This window comes from Theobroma cacao, chromosome 1 (assembly GCF_000208745.1).
Source record: "Theobroma cacao cultivar B97-61/B2 chromosome 1, Criollo_cocoa_genome_V2, whole genome shotgun sequence".
In the NCBI taxonomy this organism is placed as follows: domain Eukaryota; kingdom Viridiplantae; phylum Streptophyta; class Magnoliopsida; order Malvales; family Malvaceae; genus Theobroma; species Theobroma cacao.
Window position 1 is genome coordinate 5850887 of NC_030850.1, and position 23245 is coordinate 5874131.

The window sequence follows — 23245 nt, forward strand, 5'->3', positions numbered from 1 at the left end:
CAAACTCTCTCGCGTGTCCTTTCCTCCCTGGTTTTGGTTAGTTTAAAAGCGGTAACTCACTAACTTTACTTAAAACTTTAACTTCATAAAAGAAATTAGGAAATTTGAAGTTGTAATTGCTAAATAAGGGTGTTTGGCATCAATTTTAACTAAAATTAAAAGATATATTCATTCGACATGAGGCATTTTACTCAATCACATGACTAGAATACTGATCAAAAGAATAATGGAGTGATTATCTTTTGAGTTTTGACTACTTTAGGAAGTGTGGGGGGATATTATTTTTATGTCAAATTATTTTATTACCTTTTGGAAAGAGAGTAATTTATTCCAACTCATTATTAGAGTCAGTGCACACATGTATTATCATATATGCTTAAATGATAAGGAATTTAGGAACAAGATTTCTTCGGCATTTGGGTGGCAGCCAAAAATTCTTATTTTAATAAAATATTCTTTTCAAGTGCGTGGGGCAGGGGTTGGGTGACGATGATAATTGGGCCCGAGAAGGCTCTAGTAACAGTCAATGGCCTAGATTTGGGCCCATATTTTTCCTCTTGAGAATTGGGCCCAGTGTAATAATTCTAGAGTCAAAGTCGAGGAATGTGTTATTGATTTGGGATAAATACTAATTTTACCAACAAATTCGTACTCAAATTTAATTTCTCATTTCTTCAGAAAATAAAATATATTTCCCATACCATTTTAAGTTGGTTCAACAACATTTTTACCCCGAAAAAAGAATTGGTTCTTAAAATATTGTATTCAACTATTATTAAGAGTTAAAAAAGTCAAACTTACATGTAAAAACAAATAAAAGGTCAAAAAAGCTTTGTTTGGCCGACTACTTAATATTAAAATTGAACAAGAATGATTTTATAATATGGTCGGAAAAAAGAAAATAAAATTGGGCTCATGCAAATTGGTCGTTTGTTTACTGGAAGGGATAGTCTCTCCAGTCTCCATCATGAAAGGTATGGGTTTTGCCTTAAATTAATAAATACCTCACCCGATCTAACCTACCATGATTTGCTTCAAATCAATTCAATGCATGGTGTTTTTCTTTATAGTTTAGTGTTTTAAAAATTTCTTTTTTATTTTAATACAACATTCAAAGTTTCAAAACCAACTAATTCTGTCTATCCTCACAATCAAGCCAATGAGATTTCCCCATATCCAAATCCAACAAACTTAGATTTCATTGTTTAATTAATTTCTTTTTAAAATATATACTTTTTTCCATGAGACTAAAGTATCTTATTCTACGTACTTTTCTCGGTGTCTGCAAATGTCTTTGAACTTCGGGCTTGGGAAGTAGAATTAGAAAGGTTAGGGCCTAGGGCACAGCTTGAACAAGGTACGAGACAAACTGGACTAACACCAGCCCAAACTCACCTAGTCCAATACTGGCATCATTTTTCTTTTTATCAATATGAAGCCAAGCCCACGTGGAAAATGATCTTGATTCGAATATCAAGAGACCAAAATCATCGCTTGCCATGTATAATAACACACCAAACACCGCTGACCAGCATCTCCTTTGACTGTTAAAAGTAGGCTTCTAGGTTCAACCCTAGCCGCCGGATCAATGTTATCAGAAGATTTCTTCTTGGCAGAGACAAACAGAGCAATTTTCTAGCCCATGTTCATTGCAAAAGACAGCTTCAATAATTCTTGCTTTGATGTTTTCACTGGAACTCCAATGATTGAACTAATAATTGGTTCAAGTCATTATTATCCCCATCAAAATCATAGTTCCTTCTGATGTTTGAACCCCTATCAATGTCCTACTTTGCATGGAAGTTGCTTCCCACCCCAACAACGCTCCATAAAGAAGGAAAAAAAAAACAGTCTTGCTAAGCCTAAGTCTGCATGGTCTTTCCGCCCTCGGCTTTTCTATCTGTTTAGATAAGCATTATGATATAAAAAAGGGGTTTCGTTTCCAACAATTTGTTGATAGTTTATTAACTATAAAGGACAAGAGAAAGTTAAACATGAAGAACCCAAAACCATTTTAAAAACAAACTATAAATTAAAACTTTACAGCTAATGTGGATAAGTTGGATCCGTTTTTTCTCGATGGATTTGTACTTTACTTTGTGAAACCGTATCATGTTTGATGGCTGACGAGAAAGCTAGCTTTTTAGGTTACCATTTCGGCTGCAAAAGCTTATGTAAAGGTTACGTCTGCATCTCGAACAATGCCACTTAATAAGTACTTCGCAGTATTAAGTAAAGAATAAGCTGAGTCTGAAAGTGAAGAAATAAAATTATAGAACTTTAATGACCTGATAAATACATAATACAAACTTCAATAAGGTTTCACATTCATGTTATTTAGATATATCTTTTTAAAAGTTTTTAATATTTTATTTGTACAATTAGTTTCAGACGCGTGTATTTTTTTAAATTAATAGACAAAATTAAATCATATAAAATAAAATATTGAATTATAATCTTACTTCGGGTCTCAATCATAATTAAAGTTATAAAAAAGTTAATTATCTGAAATTTTAGTTGAATGATTAGAATATTTTTTAAGACATATATAGAAACTCATTATTGGATTTTTTAAAATTTATATGACAAAAAATAAAACTCACCTATCTCATGAATCAAAATCTGAATTTTCAAAATTAGACCTGAAAAACTTATGTTCGAATTTTATATTTTGTTCATTTAGGTGTTCCTTAAGAACTAATGATTGATCTAACAAAGCATATAGCCTTTTGAAACCCTTTATTTTTGGGTGTACATAAGATTCATTTAAAAAAAAAATTCTATACAATTCTTATGTCCAAAATTTTCTCTATAAAGATTAGTTTTGAATTAATATATGTGCCGCAATTCATGTAGTAGTAATTTATTTATTGGTGTGTATGACTATATATCAAGAGCAATATCCATGGCAAAGATATTTGAGTGCAATTAGACTTTGAATACTATTGTCAATCATCCAAAGGCTCATCACTGGTTATATTCAAAACCTTTTAGAACATGAAGAAGGATGTTACTCATACTATACCTCAGTGAGTTTAGGGTTGAAAGAAATTAGTTGGGAGATACTGGTTTCCAATATTATTATAATAATAGATAGACATGTAGTAATGTGATGATCATTCCACGAAGAGTCTAGTAATAAATTCCAAAATAATGCTGCATGACGTGAAGGATGATTGTAGGGGGTTGCAAAATCGAACATAAAAAATGGCAAATGATAGATTAGCTTAGTGTATGGCCAACAGTGGCCGTCAAACTCTCCTTTTCTTCTAATTGTATCCTAAACTACATCATTATTAATTCTAAAACACTTTTCCTAATTTTATACGTATTATTTAAGCAAACGCATTTCTCCTCACCCCGCACTCGAGCATTTCGCTCGTTGGTGCATGATCCACTGTCTAAAAAATAAAATTCAAATTTTTTTTCTTCCAATTAAAAAAAAAATGCATTCCTCCTCCTCTATGAGAATAGTATCAAGAAAATATCATTGTGATTCAAAATTATTTACTGTTTAGATGAAAAATTTACCAATTGAATCAATTTTCTATTAATCACTTGATTTTCCGGTTTCTGTTTCCTCTTCAAACAGTTAAATGAAGTTATTGGTTCTGATGTATAATTTTTTTCCACTTGAAGCAGCTAACGCCTCATTTTTAACCAAAGGAAGTTGTAATGGGAGTGTGATCAGTTGAGAATCTAAAAAATTCCTTTGATGATTTTTTTTAAAATTTTATTTTTGGGGGGGATTGAGTCTTCAAAATTGTGACGCCAACACAAGCCATTCTTAGTGGCAAGCCACTTTACATTGCACTTGAGAATAACACCACAAATAGGAAAAAGCAAGTGTTTGCGTGACGTATTCTTCTCTTTGTTCAAACAACTACACAGAGAATATGAAAAGGAAACTCACTAAGGAATCCGCCAACCATTAGAGGGCACCACCCAACCATCATTGCGACCTTTACACATATCATTGCCACCCACACCTAAATATACGTATGTAATTATTTAAACTTATCCTCCTCTCTTCAACCATTTCAATCTTTTCTCTTCCTACTAGATTATCCATACTAGATACATTAATTATTCCTTTAAATTTAGCCATTTTCATGTATGCTTGACCTATTGTTGCTTTTGCTAAATACTAATTGGTCCTTTAATATAAAGCTTTGGAAATGAGTCTCAAAAAGTTGCTAACCCCCAATCAATATATACTATTATAGGAAAAATGGAGGGCCGAGTGAAGAAAAAATATTCAATTTTCTTGGAAGTTTTCCTTTTCTTTCTTTATCAAGTGCAATTTTGAAGATGAGTTCAATCTAATTTTTTAAGTAAAACATATATACTTACTATTGAGTCAAAATATTCAAATGTCAATTAAAATGATTTTGGTTTATAAATTTTTAAATGTTTCATGATCACATGGACCGACAATCGCAATCACATCCCAATTGATATTAAATAATATTGTAATCACAAATGTTATAAGACTTTATATAATATATGTTAGTTTTGTAGTTCAATGTCACCATGCATGTTAATTTGTGTGTATATGCATGGGATGGAAGAAATTGTTGGAAAAGCTTTGTGCTAGACATATGAGAGCTGACTGTCTACTACTATTTTAGTAGTGTTGCTAATTAGTGCATGTGGAATCATTGGTGTCGTAGCTAATTAGAATGGCATTGAATGTCATTTCCAGAACTAATACCATGAAAAAATGGGAGTCGAATTGTCCTAACAATGGGGGCAACAAACTAAAGCAACTGGGGTTGGGGGACCTCTGATATTTTGCTATAAGTCAAGACTCAAGAGATAGGTAGATATGGATAAAAGCAAAAGTGAGCTCAAAATTCTCACGAAGCTTCTATTCTAATGTATAAATGAAGTGGGATTACTCTAAAGTAATGCCCTAAGGCAACTTGCACATTTAACAAACTTGCTTATCAAAATGGTATAGATTCGGATTTTGTCTATGCCCTACTGCCTAAATTAAAGTAATTTATCTTTAATTGTCTCATTCTTTTTTTTTTTTTCAATTAAATGGAATGATTTATTTTTTTATACATGTGATTTTATAAAGTAATTTTTTTCAATTTTAACTTTTAATTATCGGTATACCGTGATATAGTCTCAAATAGTGATATATTTGCACAATATTGATCATATGAATACTTAAGTTGACGGATTCTCCTGGGAAGATTTGATCCTTAAATTTTAAAAAGTTTAATAATTTTGACTTGAACTAAAGAGACTGTTAATTAGTTTGTTTTCTAATTAGAGATTTGATATCTCAAAACATTTAAGCACTTAGATATGAAGAAAAGCATGCGCAGGAGGATAACTAAACATCCAATTATCACTGGTTTTGTCTTGTAAACAATTCACCATCAACCCAACAACAAACTTGATCTGATTAAAGAAGAAAAAATATAGAAAAAGAAAAAGGGGATAAAGGAGTATCACAATAAATAAAACTATTTAAGAGACAAAGTTGGATGCGTTGAGATCAGCTTTGTCCCCTGTAAGATGTGAAGGGGCAATGAGGGGAAGGGTCATGATTAGGTTAGATCACTAAACTTTCAATTAAATGAAGAAGAAAACATACATAATATAATATAATATAATATTTTATATATGTATATATATATATAATATATATACATATANATATATATATATATATATATATATATATATATATATATATAATTTTATCCATAACTAGCAAACTTGGCTTATGGATTGGGAGTAGTCTCCACAAAGGGATTTGTTCTTTCTAATTATTTATTATTTAATAAAGGTTTTGGATACGGGGATACCTAATATTTAACCCAAGGGGTACGGATAAGTGGTTTAAACAAACCATTGCCCACTATTGCCATCTGGTGAAGAAGTGTGTTACTGTTATTATTGGCAACGCCACTGTTTTTATAACAATTCCAATATAAAGATTGTCTGTAAACCATATACTTTTCTATGCAAAACAAATAGTACCTTATTCTATAGTTTTAAATTAATTTTTCGCATGCATTTTTGGTTTTTAAAATATACAATAACATATTATTATTTTAAACACCGACGCAATAAATAAAATTAAAGATTGAATTGTTTACACTCGAAACCCTCCTTGGTTTTTTTTTTTTTCCATGCAATACTATATGCTTGACCAATGGGGTCATGGTCAAAAGTATAGCTTATTTATTGCTTTATCCCCATAGTACATAATTGCTTAAAAATATCTTATTTTTATCATTGTACAAAAAATGTTGTGTTAATTAATAAGTTGATAGCACTATTAAAAAGCCCCATTACAGTAGCGAGAAGCAAAGAAAGGACATTGCTTTTTGAATTAAAAATTTTGTCTAATCTAAACAATTAACTTTTTGTACTAGTTCTAGGCCTTTAATTTGATTAGAAATGGACAATATTCAGATTTCAATTCCTGTTCATGTCAAAATGTTATCAACTTTCTCAATGTGACATAACATAAAAAATGGTACATGATGATATATAAAACTCCTTTATAGTACAAAGCAAAGGGAGAAATTCAGAATCTTAGAAAAGTTGAGACTTGACACAAATCAAACCAGAAAGAAGATTTAAAGAAGAACCCAATGCTATCATAAGTCAAGGTATATATGGTGACTGGAAAGATTTTTTTTTTTCCGATTCAGAACCTTTAATTTTTTTAAAGTTTCAATTCACCCCTTACAGAATCTCAGTGTTTCAAATAAACCCCAAACCGGCAGTAAATCTTCAGTTTTCTCTTTTGTTCTTTTTCGCGAACTCAAAAAGTCAAAAGTGTCAAAAGTACCCTCCAATCCTATTGCCGTTACCAAGCCACTACCAAAAGAATAAACACAAAAAGTTCAAAAGCCATAAACTCCACGCGCTTGAAATGGCGGGCTAGACACGCGTCGACTCATTCTCCCGCGGAACGCATTGGCCTTTCATCTTCTCCGTTCCCCTCCCGAGTTCTTAAACAGCGCTTGAATTCACGCTCCCCCTGGTATCAACTTCCTCAAAGACAAAATTTTTCCCACCGGAAAGATGACGTGAGGTAGCACGCAAGAAGGGTGTGCGTAGGTTAAGGGGGGAAAACTGCGTAGGATAAGAATCCACCTGGTGCGCACACTAGATATAGTGGAAACAAATGAATTAATAAATAGTTTTTTTTATTTAAAAAAAATGTGAAAATTTGTTAATGGTAATGCTGTTGACTCACTATAGATCACGATAACTCAAAGACAAATACAAGTAATAATTAAAAATTAAAAGATTATACGAAAGAATACAAAATAGTAGCAGATCAAATTGTAGAAATAGATAAAAAAAGTTTAAAAAATGAAATAAAAAAATGGGGAACAGTTTGAAGGGGTGTTTTAAGGTGTGATGTTCCAACTAGGATCGTTGTTGGGAATGATGGGACTGAGGGGTTTGGGAGAGAAGAAGGAGGCATTGCTTGTTGGATTTCAACTGGGTTTTTTTGCTGCTCCTGCTTTTTGCCGTTTTGGGACGCTCAAATTTTAGCGGGAAACTTGTTCTAACGACCCTTTAAACGAAAGGTTGGTTCTTTTTTCTTTTTTGAATTTTTTGGGTGGGTATTTGGTTGCCCGAAAGCAAGGGAAACCAATAGAAAACATACTGAAATAACTTAACTTTGAAGCTGGTTAAGTTGTTAAACACAAAGGGTTATTTCTTCTTTTTCAAATATTGTTGTTCTTTGAATTCAAAGTTGTTTTGGTAATTTGAGTTTGGAAACTATGAATTTCTTTTGTTTTTGGAGTTAGGAAAATGGATTTTCTGGTGAAACAAGATATCGGGTAGCTTTTCTGTTTTCCTCCTTGTGGCGGTATTTTGTTTTTGGTCTAATTTGATTGGTTCTGGGTTTAGCATTAAATTCTTATTTATACATCTTTTGCTCTTGGTTCTCTGTCTTGGATGAAATGCTTTTGGTCTTTTTTCTTTTCTTTGAACTGTTTTGAATTTGACTCAGACGTGAAAACAGATGGAATAAATACTGATTAGGATTACAATGTTTCCTTTCATATTGGTTAGGGAGTTTGATTGTTTTCTGTTTATTTGATACTATTGAAAGTCTCAAGTAGATGTTTTCAAATACTCTTTATCCAGATTCATAGGCATAGCTTTTTTTATTATTATTATTACTAATTTTGCGTTTAAATCTTCTTCTCTGTTTAGTTGACCAGTGGCTATTTGAGTAGGACCTTTAATTGTTTCAGTGAAATCCATTCTAATTCTGACCTGAAGAAACTGTTTTTCTGCAAGTTTTGTTGAATGGTTTGTGCATATTAGGAAAGGTCCTATGGAAGAATATCTTGGTAGTTTTGATGGTAACAAAGAATTTTGGGAGTACAAATAGGTCCACCATGAACACATGAGACAAGTGAACAGTGAGCTCCAATAATGGCAAGAGTTGACAGCTTAAGACTGAGCTGGATAGAGGAGGATGATATGAAAAGAAGGATGTCATGATTGGTGTTCAATCTTTTCTTATTACTTGGATCAAATTCAAGTTAATTTTGTTTTGTTAATTGTCCTTCAGTGGAATTGTCAACAATATGGGCTCTTGAAGTTAAAAAAATGTCACTGTTCTTCCTTCATTCACTGTTTGCAGTAATATGTGACTGTGCACTGCATTTACTGAATGTTGCTGTTGCCAATGCCTCCATACATTTGTCTTCCTTAATTGCTAAGCTTCTATAATTTACGTATGAAACAGGCTAACTGCAGTTTCATGGTATTAAGTATCTTGAAAGGTTATAACGAAGTTACTTTTCAGCAACAAGTAGTGACAAAACTGAATTGGACTTGGGAGGTAATGTAAACTTTAGCTTTAGAATAGCAAAAGTAAGTCAAAGGGGGAAAGAGAAAGAAGAATAGACAAGCCAGTATATATGGATGCACTCTAGGCAGACAGGGAATGGTTATAAGGTAATAGAATCAGTTGCTTGCAGAAGTACAGGGATCGTGATTGTTGAAGCTTTTATAGGAGCTTGTAAATGATTCTTTTGAAGTTGAAACTGAAAGATCAAAATTTAGAATTAATACAATTCTTTTCTTTCTACTTTTGGGTATCTTTTACTTCCTTCTCCTTGGTTCTGACAGTTAGAGCTATATTTTTTTGGTTTACTCTTGCATTAGTTTTCCTCAAATACTAGCCAATAAAAATTTTTAATGCTGTGCTTGTTTGTGCCATGATAGTAGTAAGGAATTTACTGTTATTATTTTCTTTCTAAGATGCTTCTCCGAGTCTTTAACATACTTCCATCGTGCATTCTAGAGTTCATGTGCCAAGTCTTTCATCCCCGAATACTCATTCTATCTGTACCATGATGGGGCCATGTTTATCAAGCTTTGTTTGTAATTGTAATCTTCAAAATTGACCTCTCTCTTTCTCTCCCAATTTTTGGTTCACAGATCAAGTGTTTTATTTTTAATCAAAGCTGACAATATGCATCGACTTTAGCAGTAGCAGTATTTCTAATGTTTCAAGTAAATAATTAGAAGGAAACTTTTCTTTGATGGAAACCTTGATCCTTTTTATTTCTCTAATAAAACCAATAAAAATGGTTACTGGTGATTTAAATCATGAAAAATTGTTTTTCATTTATTTTGAATGAGATTTGAATTGGAAACGTGCCTTTTTGTGCATAAGTAAATATGGATTATTTTAGTGGAAAGAAATGCCCATGATCTCTCCTGGAATTCCTTTGTTTTGCTTTCTCACATAGCTAACTGGTTGTGGTGATCTAGTCATCAGCATGATGTTTAGGATTTAAAAGACATGATCAATTAATACTCACTTTGAACGTGCCTTTTCTTGCTTAGTTTATGTACTTAAAATTTCTTTTCTTTAGTTTGGTCTGGTACAACATGCACTGAACCTCATCACATATAGAAGTCTGTTATTTTCGTTACTAGATTGTGTCTGCCACATGCTTTCTGTAGTTTAGCATTCCATATTAGCATAAACATCTTGAGTTACTGGTGGGGTGATTCTCAATTTAGAATGTCAGTTATCTGATTGGAGTTGTCTCATAATAACCTAAGAATTTGCCTGACAAAGAAAATATAAAAATTTCCATATATTCCATTAGTTTGTGCTGCACCTTTGTGAATTTTAGTATTTTGGAGTTTGTCAATTAAATTTATAATCATATTCTCTGTTACTTGTCACTTGTTTGCTATTACAATTGTTCTGCTCACTCTTAGAGCAAAGCTTATATGTGACCATGTCTTGTTTCCTCCCAGACTCTAAAGCTTTCAAATGCCTCCCATATCAGTTTAATTATGCAAAATCTGCCTCCATCGTTATTTCAAGAATCATGAACTCTCCATCAACCCAGTTTGTACATTCAAGAAGGATGGGTATCTATGAGCCTATCCACCAGATTGGCATGTGGGGAGAAAACTTTAAGAGTAATGGCAATCCAAATACATCTGCATCAGTAATTGTTGAAGTGGATACTAAGCTAGAGAATGAGGTGCAAAATTTGGAGATATTATTTTTTGTTTGGTAGTTAAAAAACATTTATCTGATTTTGGAGTTATTTGAATTTTCCAGTCTGAGACTGCTTCACATGAAATGCTAGCTCCTTCTAACAAGTATGACCAAGAAGCAACTAAACCTACTGATAAGGTAAGTGTGAATTGGACATGATGCTGACTGTTTATTTCTTTTCTCATTTTTAACGGATATAAGTGTTTTTCTGGACCATTCTGTATGATATCAGATAGATTGTATCTATTGGTTTGTTGAAAGATTCTCCTGTGCATTTTGAAAAAAATGGTACTACTTTGAGTTCTAGAGTTCTAGGACCGATTCCTGCTTCCCTGATTATCTCCTGGCTCATGCAGATTTCCAGCCATCCTTTGCACATTGTCATTGCACATTCTTTATCTTGCAAACAAATAAGCACTTGTTTTGCCATCGTAGATTTCTATTATAGTTTTCTCCTTTTTCTTCCCTCTGAATCATGTTTGGTGCTTGCTCATTTGTGTTTCCTGAAAGAGTAGTAGCTCCCATCGTTTACAAATCTTGCAGTTCTGAACTGTGCACACTCAATGTGTGGAAGCTTTTAATCTTTTTAAGATGAGTCTTGAAAATGCAATTTAGGTGTTTTTCCATTAGTTCATGGTAAAGTCATTGTTATCAGATGTTTTGTAATTTTCTAATGTTAGCATGGAGATATTTTTATTTTCCACTAGCTAATGAGACCCTCCTATTTTGTTGATTTCTAGGCTTGTATGCAACTGTGTGTAGTCAATGATGATCCAATTCTTCATGATTAACGTGCATATTATCTGAACAATCTAATTTAAATGGAAAAAATACGTGCACCTCAAAGCAGATCAGTTTCATTAGCTGCTAAATTCATAGAATACTTGTCATATTAATTATTCTAAGTTTGTTGATGATCTGTTTGCCTTAAATAGGGGTCTCATCTGTTTGTGCATTATACCTTTACTATCTACAGATACAAAGACGTCTTGCACAGAACCGTGAGGCTGCTCGTAAAAGTCGTTTGCGGAAAAAGGTAGGATGGATACAGATGTGGACTGAAACAGATGGCCAGCAGGCCACAGGTCAGTTGTTGTGCTAACTTTATGTGTCATTGCCTTTCAGGCATATGTTCAACAGTTAGAAAATAGTCGTTTAAAGTTGGTTCAATTGGAGCAAGAGCTTGAACGGGCAAGGCAACAGGTTTGGAGAAGATTGTTGTTATATCTGGTTTTTTTTTTTTNACAGTTGGTAGAAGATTGTTGTTATATCTGGTTTTTTTTTTTTTTTGTGTCATTTTAAAATGTTTAAAGCTACTTAAGTAATAAACCTTCACTGCAGGGTCTTTATGTGGGAGGTGGATTAGAAGGTAGTCATCTTGGATTCTCTGGAGCAGTAAACTCAGGTTTGTTTGTCAAAATACTGGCAGTTATTGTTATTTCTTTTGAACTCCTTGCTTCAAATATTGCTTTGTCTTGTTGAAATTCTATAAGATTATTTAGTTGTTTCAGTATCTGACATTTCAAAATGTATTAATGCATGTACTTTGAGACTTACAATTCATTTCTCGTTCCTATTTTTATGTGTTTAGATTGATGTTGCACCTTCAGATTAGGTGTTAACTTTTCTGAAACAAAGCTTGAATTTAGTAATAAAGAACTCTCTCATCCTGGCTCCTGATAACTTTTTTTTTTAAATTATTGGAACATATTTTCAACACAACGAATTATGCCCAAGTTGAAATCCTATAGTGCTACTATTGTCCTGTGATATCCTCATATTAGATACTTCTTATTTTCTATCTATTCTTTGTATTCGTGCCCCTCTAACGATTATATATTCCTTTTGTTCTAAGTTTTCTATGAGCACCTCAAAGTATTACACCGGCTGGACCCTAGCGAAACCTATAGGATAACGATTTAAAAAAAACCAACATGAGCTGGCCATTTCTTGTGTTTTTAGAAAAGCTACTTCAACTTTTCTCAAATTGTGGCTGACTTTATTTCATCACGTAAAACATCTCAACAGATAACACTTTGTTTATCCGAAGTTACAAGTTTTCCTAGAGAAGTTACATATTGTATGTAATAGACCTTAACTTCTTTTAGGGGTTAATTTTGCACCTCTGGAGAGAATCTGCTTAAACTTTTCTCTTGTCATATTTCTTAAACCCACTTTCACTTTTGTTATATTGTGGCTGTCTTTATCTCTTCTTGAATGAGTAGTTTTTTTTCACAGGTGTCTGATTTCAAACCCTACAACAAAAACTGTTTCAACTTTTCTCAGCTCATCTCATCTCTGGAGTCAACTGGGTTGTATAGGGTCTACCAATCTTTTTGCAACCTTCTTTGACATGTAGTTGAAGATTATACAGCTTATTGTATGAATAAGCTATCAGAAACTACATTCTTTTGATCAAAACTAAGCTACATTTTTGTGTGCTATAATGGCATTTTAAATTCAGTTGATATTGACAGTTGGTGTGTAATTGTCAGACGACCTTGAAAATTTTTGGTATGATATAAAGCTTCATTTACCACACTATGATGTGTTAAATTTGATCTTGCTGCAATAATTCCCTGCAGTGCCTTTTTCTTCTCATTACAAGTAAATTTTTATTATTTAATGTTTCCAATGATTAGCCAATCTGAGGATTCTGCAGGGATTGCTGCATTTGAGATGGAATATGGACATTGGATGGAAGAACAAAACAGACAAATATGTGAACTGAGGACTGCTTTGAATGCCCATATAAGTGATGTAGAGCTTCGCATACTTGTGGAAAGTGGAATGAGCCACTATTTTGAACTTTTCCGCATGAAATCAACAGCTTCAAAGGCTGATGTTTTTTATGTGATGTCTGGTATGTGGAAAACATCAGCAGAGCGCTTTTTCTCATGGATTGGAGGATTTCGCCCTTCAGAACTTCTTAAGGTGATGCATATTTGCTCAATAACTGTAGACCATGCATTCCTTTTTATCATATAGATCTTTTGAGGAGAGCCTATAGCAGAGGATCTAACCGCAAATTCTTTCTGCAGGGTGGCATTGCTGAAATTTTAAATGAACGACTATATTGTTTTGACTTGCCTATAGATTGATTTATTCTCAAAAAATGTCTATAAATGGATGCTTACATCGCGTCTAACTTTTGGATTTTTTCTCTTTCTTTTTAAAATAGATTTAAAGTTTTCTTTGATTATTTTTAGGTCTTAGAAGTTGTGGCAAAAATATTTGCTAAACAAATCTATTCTCTCTGTTTATTTTACTTTTTCTGCAGTTACTAGGTTTTTCTATCTTGTCTTTATCAATATAGAGCACTTCCTTTCTCCTTAATTGTTGGTATATTATAGAATTGCAATTTTATCTATCACTTGCAACATGTTTAACATTGCTGTTAATATTACTCATCAAGGGGATATTGTGTTATTCTGAATGCTTTTCTGTTGATCCAGAAAGATCTCTTTATGTTCCCTTGCAATCAATATTTCAGTTATTCTAAAAGAGATTGCTGGGTTCATATTAGAACAACACCTCCACCCCCCCCCCCCCCCCCCCCACTGCATACATAATGCATAATGTACAATGATTTTCTATGCTCTGAACTTGGCCAATGGTAACTCTAACCTGGGTTCTGTTTGGTCTTTCCATCCACATGATTACAGCATCATTGAGCATATTGTTTAATCAATAATTCTTTAACAAAGTAGCTCTGTACTTCCATGCGCTTGAAAGACATGATTTGTATTTTTCATTGGAATTCTGGTTCAAGTTCTATTGCTAAATGTACAATGATATTTATTTGTGATTATATGTTGATGACAGGTGCTTGTGCCTCAGCTTGAACCCTTGACAGAACAGCAATTTTTGGAAGTTTGTAACCTGAAACAATCTTGTCAGCAAGCTGAAGATGCCCTTTCACAAGGTATGGAGAAACTCCAGGAAACTGTGTCTGCGACTGTAGCAGCTGGTCAACTGGGTGAAGGTAGTTACATTCCTCAGGTGGCTACTGCAATGGAGAAGTTAGAAGCTCTAGTCAGCTTTGTGAACCAGGTAATCGTTTCATCTTCCGATGGTGCCATGCTTGGGTTTATTCCAAGAACTTTTCACAATCAGTTTTTCTCTGGGTTTTCTTTTTCTTTTCATAGTCCATCTGTTTTACCCATCAATTTGTTCTTTATCCACGCGCTTGAAGTGAAATTATAATTTTTAATCATCAGTTTTTCCTTTGCATATCAAAATGATATCTAACAAAATATGCTGCTCCCCTTATGACGGCTAATATTGGTTTCATGATACCCTTGGAATTTTCAAATTATCTTATTCCAGAAAACCTAGGGTCGCCGAAGAAAAGGTCCCAAGCTGTGCAAGTCTTGTTCTGTCAATGAATTTATTTTTGTGAACTAGGTTGGTAACAACCATTTCAGTGCAATTTAGTGAAGGTAGTTGGAGTCACAAAGTATGAGCACAACATGGTCCTATTTACTAAAATTGAGTTTAGGAGAATTTTTTGTACTAGAATCTAGGTAATAAAATTTATATTAATGTTTAGAGGCGAAAGAAAAAGGCATCTTAGCGACATTTTCAAGTTTCAACATGTCTGATATTTTTCTATATGCAGGCTGACCATCTTCGGCAGGAAACGCTGCAGCAGATGTCTCGCATCCTAACAACTCGCCAGGCAGCTCGAGGCTTACTTGCTTTGGGAGAATACTTCCAACGTCTTCGAGCTTTGAGTACACTATGGGCTACCCGTCCTCGTGAGCCTGCCTAGCCTTTCAATGCAAGAACATGCATGACAGTAGATGATCACTACAAGAACCGCATTCCTGCACACAGAGGTGCCTCTTGGTAAATGTCATTATAAACATAATTAGCATCAATTTAAGCTGCCAACATTTTTCAAGCAGCTTTCAGAAAGAACTGAGATTCTGAGATGTTGTACATATGAATAGTTATTTTACCTAGGGGAAGTTTGTGGTTAAATCAATTTTCAATGCCGTGTTGTACATTATATATACTCTTGAAAGGATATATATAGGTTCTACATTTGAGTTATATACCAGTTGGAACTTTCATGTATACTTCTCTAGGGTGTTCTTTCTGTATTTTGAACATGGCCAATACGGAATTGTGAAAAGTTGCTCATGTATTGGAACATTCAGAATATGTTTAATAAAGCTTCACTTAATATGAATTCTGCAGTTCATAAAATACTTCCAATCTGGAAAGCAAACAATTTTGTTTTCAATGTAGTGCTTGTTTGCAAGTTAGAAATGGATTCGGAACCTTGCCATGACTCTCAGAAATTAATTTGGTTGATCACAAAAGCTGTAATTGGGTGTATCATTTGTGTTTTTCATCAGATGTTATGATATTTTTCGTTATGGTTAGCTGTGATGTATCAATTGGAGAGCAATTTCTTGCTAGTTTGTAGCAGCAACATTGGGCGTGTTGATTTATAAGTAATTGTTTGCCTGTAAAATATATTTGAGTAGACTCACATCTTCTTGTTCACGTTACTCAAAGATATCAAGTGTTTCCAGATGGATCAAAAGAGGGAATTGTGGTTGCAAACGTGGGCAAGCAAACAACAGAGAAAAAAAAGTTGAAAAATTCTACATAACTAGAGATTTTTTCTGTCAAATGGAAGCATTTGAAAAATTTTGTTAATGTTGACCTCTTTTGTATTTTTTTTCCCAAATGCTTTTGTTTTTTATTCTTTTTAGCTGTATTGACTGCACGCACGAGTACACACACACAAAAAGTAAAGACGTAATTCACACGATGATGACTACAGATGTAAGATTATTTCTTCTCTTTCTAGGCATTTGACAAACCAAGAGCAGAGAAAACGGAAAGGAGTCCCAGTTGCATTTTCCTCCTGATAATAGCAAGTTCACACTGGACACTACTTGCCTCTTTTGTTTCCCCTGTTTAGAAAGTTACATTTTGCCAAGAATGGCAAGTTTTTTGTTCACTGGAAGATGCAATCTAATATGATACTCTTCTTGGCAAAGCATTTGTCGAAAGAAGGATGAAATTTGCATATCAACACATCAAAATGCAATGAAATATAGTTATATTGTTAAAGAGAAGATCATGTTGGATTTTGATACCAAAGGATCTTTTTGCTCTTGACGGATTCATCCTCACAGCTTTGATATTGCATAATCCAAAGCATCAACAAGAAAATCTGCACAAATACAAAATAACATGTAACTATGTTGTGCCATATAAAATTTTAAAAAGAAAGATTGAGAAACCAAATTGTTGAGGATGTCTCTCATGATTAATTTATTTAATTAAATACAGTAAGAGAATGAAGGAAGTACCAGCGTCATCTTTGGTAAAACACATTGGCGGCTTTATTCTGAAAACATTTCCATGTAGTCCACCTTTCCCAAGTAGAACTCCAAGTTCTTCAGTCAGAAAAGAGAATGGTTAGCATAAAACCCTTTGTTTTCTAATTTTTTTTCTTTATTCGAGAGGTTTGTGCCTTGATACCTCTCATTTTCTCAAATAGAATGGCCGTTTCTGCCTTGGCTGGTGTCTTCTCCTTCCTGTCAGTAACAAGTTCTACACCCACCATTAAGCCCCTACCTCTGACATCTCCAATGACTGAAAACAAAAAAGGCAATTAGTAAACAAGAATTTGATTATTTTGATACCACTAATTTAAGACATTGGACAAGAACATCGGCAAATCTAAAACTTCAGCTAGAAGTCCTAAACACAAATTTTTAAACTACAAATTAAGGACCATTTTCATCTACAATTGAATAATTTGCTGTTCAGTAAATTCAAAATTGCAAAAATATTGGTTGATTAAAAAAAGTGAATGGGAAAATTAAAAACTATATTTAGAAACAGATACACTAAAAAAGAGCAGAGGTAAAAGGGGTCTTATAAGTGCCAAGTTGTAGAATAATTACTATCATGTCTGTCCTGTAGAGATCTCAAGCGCCCAATCAAGTGAGAACCAACATCAGCACAGTGTGCTTGACGCTTCTCCTTGTCTAGAACTCGAAGCACTGCAAGTCCACCAGCAGAACATACAGGATTCCCACCAAAAGTGTTAAACTGAATTTTTTGAGCCATCACATTTGCTATTTCTGGTGTTGTCACAACTGCTCCTAATGGTAATCCATTGCCAATACCCTGACAAATGCGATATGTTAAATGTAACAGGATGCTACCATTTCCAATAATAATAATAAAAGACAGCCAAACTAAATGAAACTTTCTTTTAAGAGAGAAATAGGAAAGGGGGACAGGGGAAGGCAGAGGCTCATAACACGTAAGGATATATTATGTACCAATGCTCACAGAATTTAAAATTTCCAACAAAGTTTGATGATTAAGGACCTTTGCCATGGTAACTATGTCAGGAATGACACCTTGAGTCTCAAAACCCCAATAATGGCTTCCTGTGCGACCAAATCCAGTTTGCACTTCATCCGCAATGCAGACACCACCAGCCTTGTGTACAATGTCATAAACCTGTTTTAAATATCCTGGGGCCAGTTCAACTGCTCCTCCAGCTCCCTAAAGTTAATAAAAATTTGTAACTTTTAGTATCTAGTTTTACAGTGATAAAAAAACACTAAAAAAGCACCTGAAAGAGACAACTGTCCATATTAACCTGAATGGTTTCTGCTATAAATCCAGCAACTTTTCCTGAAGTACCATAATCAATGTGATCTTGTACATCTTTGGCGTAACGAGTAGCATCAGAGCCAAAGACTCCACGAAAAGGATCTGGATTTACAACATGATGGATTTCTCCCTGTAAAGTGCCATAATAACATCCAGAAATCAGCAGTTTAGTTTAAATAATAGTATCTCTGGGAAAGAGCTATTAAATAGATGCAAAGGGAATTTATAATGGTTGCATGGCTAAGATACTTAAAATGATCTGAGACATGTATTCAAGCCTTGTAAACTTAGGCTAGACAGCTCCTTTTCACATAAATGCTGCTCCATTATGAGTGGTAGTCCCCAGGAAAACCACACAAAATGAAGCACATAAGAATAAATTGAAACCGTATTGTACTTTTAGAATAAGTTAAAACTTCAGTGCAGGAGGATGCATGTTAATTACAACAGCACAATTTAGTCCTTTAATTTCCCAAGAGTAGGAGGGAAAACTGTCATTTGACTCCAATATTTCAAATACTCTGCAGCAGAGATCCCAGATATCTGTTGATATTTCAGTTTCTTAATCTTTTATGGAACATATTTTTAGCAATATTGGTTAAGTGCAAAAGGGATCCACAAATCCACCCACCTAAATGCCTTTATGGAAGAAATCAGGAGTTTGCTTTTATTTCTGGCAAAAGAGTTATAAAGGTAGTAGCTTGCATCAAATTGCCTAACAGATGACAGACAGTACGTAATAGTTATTTTAGTTTTCAAAAGAAAGGAAGATCTTTTACTTGGAGCCTAGAGTTACAATATCTGCTCCACACTTGGCCTAGTCTGATCAAAATTTCTAGTTTAATCTTGATTGTAAAAGAATAGTTTTGGGGTTCGTTTAGAACGTTGTTGATGAAAAGCACAGGATAAAATTATTCTAATGCCATGTTTAGTTGTCACTAGTTACTTGGAGAGGAGAATAGGATGACTCATGGATTACTCAATCCTATTAAAAAGAAAAGGATTAGTCAAATCCCATGGATAAGATTCTGAGCTGGATGCCAACCAAGAAACGTTGTTTCAGTGTTTCCCATTTTAGGCTTAAAATAGTAATTTTTTTTTTACATAAAAAAAAGATGTATTTAGTATACAATGATATAAAAATGGGCTATTTTGACCAATGAGAAAAATTGTCCTCCTAGTCATGCCTGCATCAAACATATCATGTGATGAAAGATAACACATCTTACTTTTAGTTTGCATGCACCAAACACCTAATTTTATCCACTTTCTTATCTTGTCTGATATTAATCATATTATGCTCTACAACTTACAGCATACCAAACCCATACTTCAACATCATATTGAGCTAACAAGCAATTCAAACAATGGGACACTGGAATCATCTAATGACTGAACAAGCCAACCAGATGAAGCAAAAGTTAAAGAATAAGTTGAATGGGCGCTAAAACAGCAAATTTAGTTTTGACCAGGAATTTGTGATTTTGAGTTGTAAACCAATTAAGAATAGCACGACATGTAAAAGAATTATCCAAGACATGATTGGGTATACGAACCTCTGGTATTGGGTATTTCCATGTGTTCAGAGCTGTGAGTCCAATGGTACTAGAACTTCCACCGTGATAAGCATTTCTCAAGGAAATCATACCAAGATTACCAGTGTACAGTCTGGCCATCAGCATGGCTAACTCATTTGCTTCACTCCCGGAATTAACAAAATACACCACCTGCAAAGAAGGTTCATATTGTTAGGATATGATTTTGTTGATGATTCACATTCACAAAACAACTCCTTCCAAGGCATTTTTGTAATCCATTAACCAAGCCTTTCTTTTCCTGTTCTTCTTGTGATGAATACCATTAGCCAAACATTCTATTTTAGCAATCAACAAATTAATAACAGTGGTTGAATTTCACACTGCTTAACTTAAAATTAAGAAGAAACACATGAAAGTATTAGTGACCATCCTTTAACTAACGTTTTGCTCTAATAAATTTTGTAATACAAACAAAGTTTAATTAAAAATGATTAAATGACTTAAAATTGACCTCCATTCAAACATAATTAGTTTCATATTACTCCAAAATTATGATTTTGTTATAATAGCCCTTTTTCTTTTCTTCTTTTTTTTTTTGTTTTTACTTTTTCTTTAATCCAAAATCTTCTTTCACCCAAAACCTCTAAAGTTGAGTGAATCTTCAACAGAACAGAAAAAGAATCATAAAAAAATTTAAAAACTGAAGAACTTAAATCAGCCAAAGAATAAGATATCAACCTTGAGATTTCCAGGCATTTTGGAAGCCAAAGCCTCAGCAAAATCAGCAATCGCGTGATGGAGGTAAATAGTGGTAGCGTGCTGGAGAAGTTTACTTTGCTCCATTATAGCATTCAAAACGTCCGGATGGCAATGTCCACAGGACACCGTTACGACTCCAGCAATTGCATCCAAATATCTCCTCCCGCTTTCATCAAACAAATATTGCATTTTCCCTTCAACAATATTCAACTGAACACAAAAATTAAAAAAAATAATAATTAGCTATGAATTATACAAAACAGAGAAATTACATAATCTGATAAGGAAACAAGAGTGAAATTTACGGGCTTTTGGTAGTAGTAGAAGAGAGAGGGCCCCAAAAACTTCTTCCGCTTTTCAAGGATTTCATCTGCCGACGGTCCATTGTACGGTTTCGGTTGGTAATCGAACACTGGAAGCTGACGTGGCGCACCGCCCGATGCTGCAGCGGCGGCGGAGGAAGAAGAAGTAACCGTAGAGAAGGAACTGCAGGGAAAGAGTGTACGGTTACGGTTAAAGTTTAATTTTGCTTTGGCTTCCTCTACGGCTCTCCTCAAGATTCTTCTCTGCACCATCGCCATGGCTTATTAAAAAAAAAATTCACAGATTCTCTCTTCAAAAAACAAAAAACAAATATTTGTGAGAAAACGGAACAGTGGAAATGAAACGAAGAGATTTATGGAGTGATTGGAGTGTGATTATGGGAATTTTGGCTAATCGCTGACGTGGATTTTCTCATTTTTTAGCTCATCTTTGGATATGCTGGGACTGTGCTGCCATGGGAGTGAGTAGATTCCAACGCGATGATGACAAAGGATTCGATGCTCGAGTTGATTGGTGAAGTAACCATTTATTAGCACCTAATTACGATGATTATGCCTCCTTAATCAATCCAATTACATATAAAATAATGGGGTTTTTGGGGAATTCAGAATTCATTTGGGACCATGCTTGACTGTTTTTGAGATTTGCATTTAAAATATTTTATATATATTCCTTTTGTAGGAAATAATTGAAATGGATTCGAGCTGGGCATGATTAATTAAAGGTGGACAGGACAAAAATAAATAGGAGAACATTTTCAGGGGTCCCACCAACCACTCCACAATCTTACCTTCCGAAGAGATTTTTAACGAATCTGACACAGTACCATATATTTTTGTATTTCAGCTGAATAACATGCAGTATATTAAAGATTTTGCTTTGGTATTGGTAGTTATAATTGTTTATTTGTGCAGTACGGTCAACATTTTTTACCTTACTGTAAGGTCAAATAATAAAAACCGTATCATCTATAAAATTAAATTGCAATCACAGATTTATATTTAATAAAAAAATTAGTAAACCCATTTAACCGGTTAATAAAAAAATAAAATTAAAAGAATTAGAGAGTCCGCAAAGATAAAGACTTTCTAAGAAATAATAAAAATAATTATTATTAAAAATAATCATTAAAAAGATTTGACGTAAAATTATAAAAATTAACATAAAAATAGAATAAATAAATTTAAAATCTCAACGTAAATATGTGAGAGTTAAAATAACATGTCAATTAAGTAAAAAAATATAATTTTTAGCGTAAAATACCTTCATTTTAAAATTTTGATCGAAATTATACGAAAGTTTATTAATTTTCAAAATAGATACTTTGTCTCAATAAAATATTTTTTACTAAACATGTAAGTCCAACTATTAGTGAATCGTTAGTATTTTCATCAGTTTGATAATGTGATAAAGGTAAAAAAATAATTTTACTCTTAATTAATTTTTAAAATTATTATTATATAAATTTATTATTTTTTTATTAATTAAAATAAAACTCTCACCTGGGGAGCACCAACCAATGCTCTTCTTTCTTGGGTCCGATTGGTGTTTCTTATTTTTTTAATTTTTTAAAATATAATAATAATTTTTAAAATTAATAAATAAAAATGAGTATTTTAGTCTTTTCATAATTTCTTGTTTGCACTCTTGAGGTAGAGTGTCTATTTCGAAAACTAATGAACTTGTTTGGAATTTCGATTAAAACTTAAAGGGTAGGAGTTTTTTACCCTAATTTTTACTAAAAATAAATATTTAAATTTATATTCTAAGGTTAATATAACAAATTTAAAATTTTAACGTAATTGTGTGAGAGTTAATATAATAAATCAATTATGTAAAAATAATCTATTTTTAATGAAAAATAAATATTTAAATTATATTCTCAGATTAAAAATATTTAACGATATATAAATTTTAATTTTAAAATAAAAAATAATACGGGTAAAAATAATTATAGTTAAAAGTTGTCATTAAAAAACTTTAATGTAAAACTGTCAAAATGGACGTAAAAACTTATAAAAGTATAATAAATAAGTTTAAAATCTTAACATAAATGTGTGAGAGTTAATGTAAAAATTCAATTAAGTAAAAAAAACTAATTTTAATGAAAAACAAACATTTAAATTCATATTCCCAAGTTAAAAGTGTTAAAGATATATGAATTTTAATTTTCAAATAAAGAGTAATAAGAATAAAAATAATTATAGTTTAAAATTGCAATTGAAAAGTCTTATCATAGACATATAAGAATTGATGTAAAAACTTATAAATGTGGAATAATCAAATTTAAAATCTAAACATAAATATGTAAGAGTTAATGTAACAAGTCAATTATGTAAAAAAAAAATATTTTTAATGAAAAATAAATATTTAAATTTATATTTTCGGACTAAAGTATTTAATGATATATAAATTTTAATTTTAAAATAAAAAA

The 23245-nt window shown here is 32.8% G+C and overlaps 2 protein-coding genes across 4 annotated transcripts; one reads left to right on the top strand and one right to left on the bottom strand.

Annotated features, from left to right (window-relative positions):
- On the top strand, positions 7184-15327 carry LOC18611650 (transcription factor TGA1). 2 transcript variants are annotated; one of them, XM_007048015.2, is made up of 9 exons: positions 7184-7571; positions 10282-10514; positions 10595-10669; positions 11508-11567; positions 11657-11734; positions 11873-11936; positions 13194-13465; positions 14357-14584; positions 15153-15327. In XM_007048015.2, exons 2-9 carry the CDS (start codon positions 10356-10358, stop codon positions 15303-15305), a joined length of 1089 nt encoding a protein of 362 aa, XP_007048077.1. In that variant the 5' UTR covers positions 7184-7571; positions 10282-10355; the 3' UTR covers positions 15306-15327. The 2 variants fall into 2 exon arrangements, with proteins under 2 accessions (XP_007048077.1, XP_017983090.1); XM_018127601.1 differs by lacking the exon at positions 7184-7571 and adding an exon at positions 8973-9101.
- Positions 15023-21335, bottom strand: LOC18611649 (alanine--glyoxylate aminotransferase 2 homolog 1, mitochondrial). Of its 2 annotated transcripts, XM_007048012.2 has the most exons (10): positions 20793-21335; positions 20467-20697; positions 19747-19917; positions 18177-18320; positions 17900-18079; positions 17467-17692; positions 17039-17152; positions 16867-16953; positions 16651-16727; positions 15023-15360 (listed from the first exon to the last, which is right to left on the bottom strand). In XM_007048012.2, the coding sequence occupies exons 1-9, from the start codon at positions 21066-21068 to the stop codon at positions 16684-16686; spliced, it is 1473 nt and encodes a 490-aa protein (XP_007048074.2). In that variant the 5' UTR covers positions 21069-21335; the 3' UTR covers positions 15023-15360; positions 16651-16683. The 2 variants fall into 2 exon arrangements, with proteins under 2 accessions (XP_007048074.2, XP_007048076.2); XM_007048014.2 differs by lacking the exon at positions 15023-15360 and having other exon boundaries at positions 16382-16727.

Bases quoted from the DNA above. Each gene is read 5' to 3' on its own strand.
- LOC18611650 (XM_007048015.2), top strand. From the start codon at position 10,356: ATGAACTCTCCATCAACCCAGTTTGTACATTCAAGAAGGATGGGTATC. The intron at 11,937-13,193 runs GTTTGTTTGTCA...AGGATTCTGCAG, and splicing joins CTCTGGAGCAGTAAACTCAG to GGATTGCTGCATTTGAGATG. The intron at 14,585-15,152 runs GTAATCGTTTCA...TTCTATATGCAG, and splicing joins TAGTCAGCTTTGTGAACCAG to GCTGACCATCTTCGGCAGGA.
- LOC18611649 (XM_007048012.2), bottom strand. From the start codon at position 21,068: ATGGCGATGGTGCAGAGAAGAATCTTGAGGAGAGCCGTAGAGGAAGCC. The intron at 17,153-17,466 runs GTAATTATTCTA...TTTTGTTTTCAG, and splicing joins TCTACAGGACAGACATGATA to TCATTGGAGATGTCAGAGGT. The intron at 16,728-16,866 runs GTACTTCCTTCA...GTATTTGTGCAG, and splicing joins TTTTACCAAAGATGACGCTG to ATTTTCTTGTTGATGCTTTG.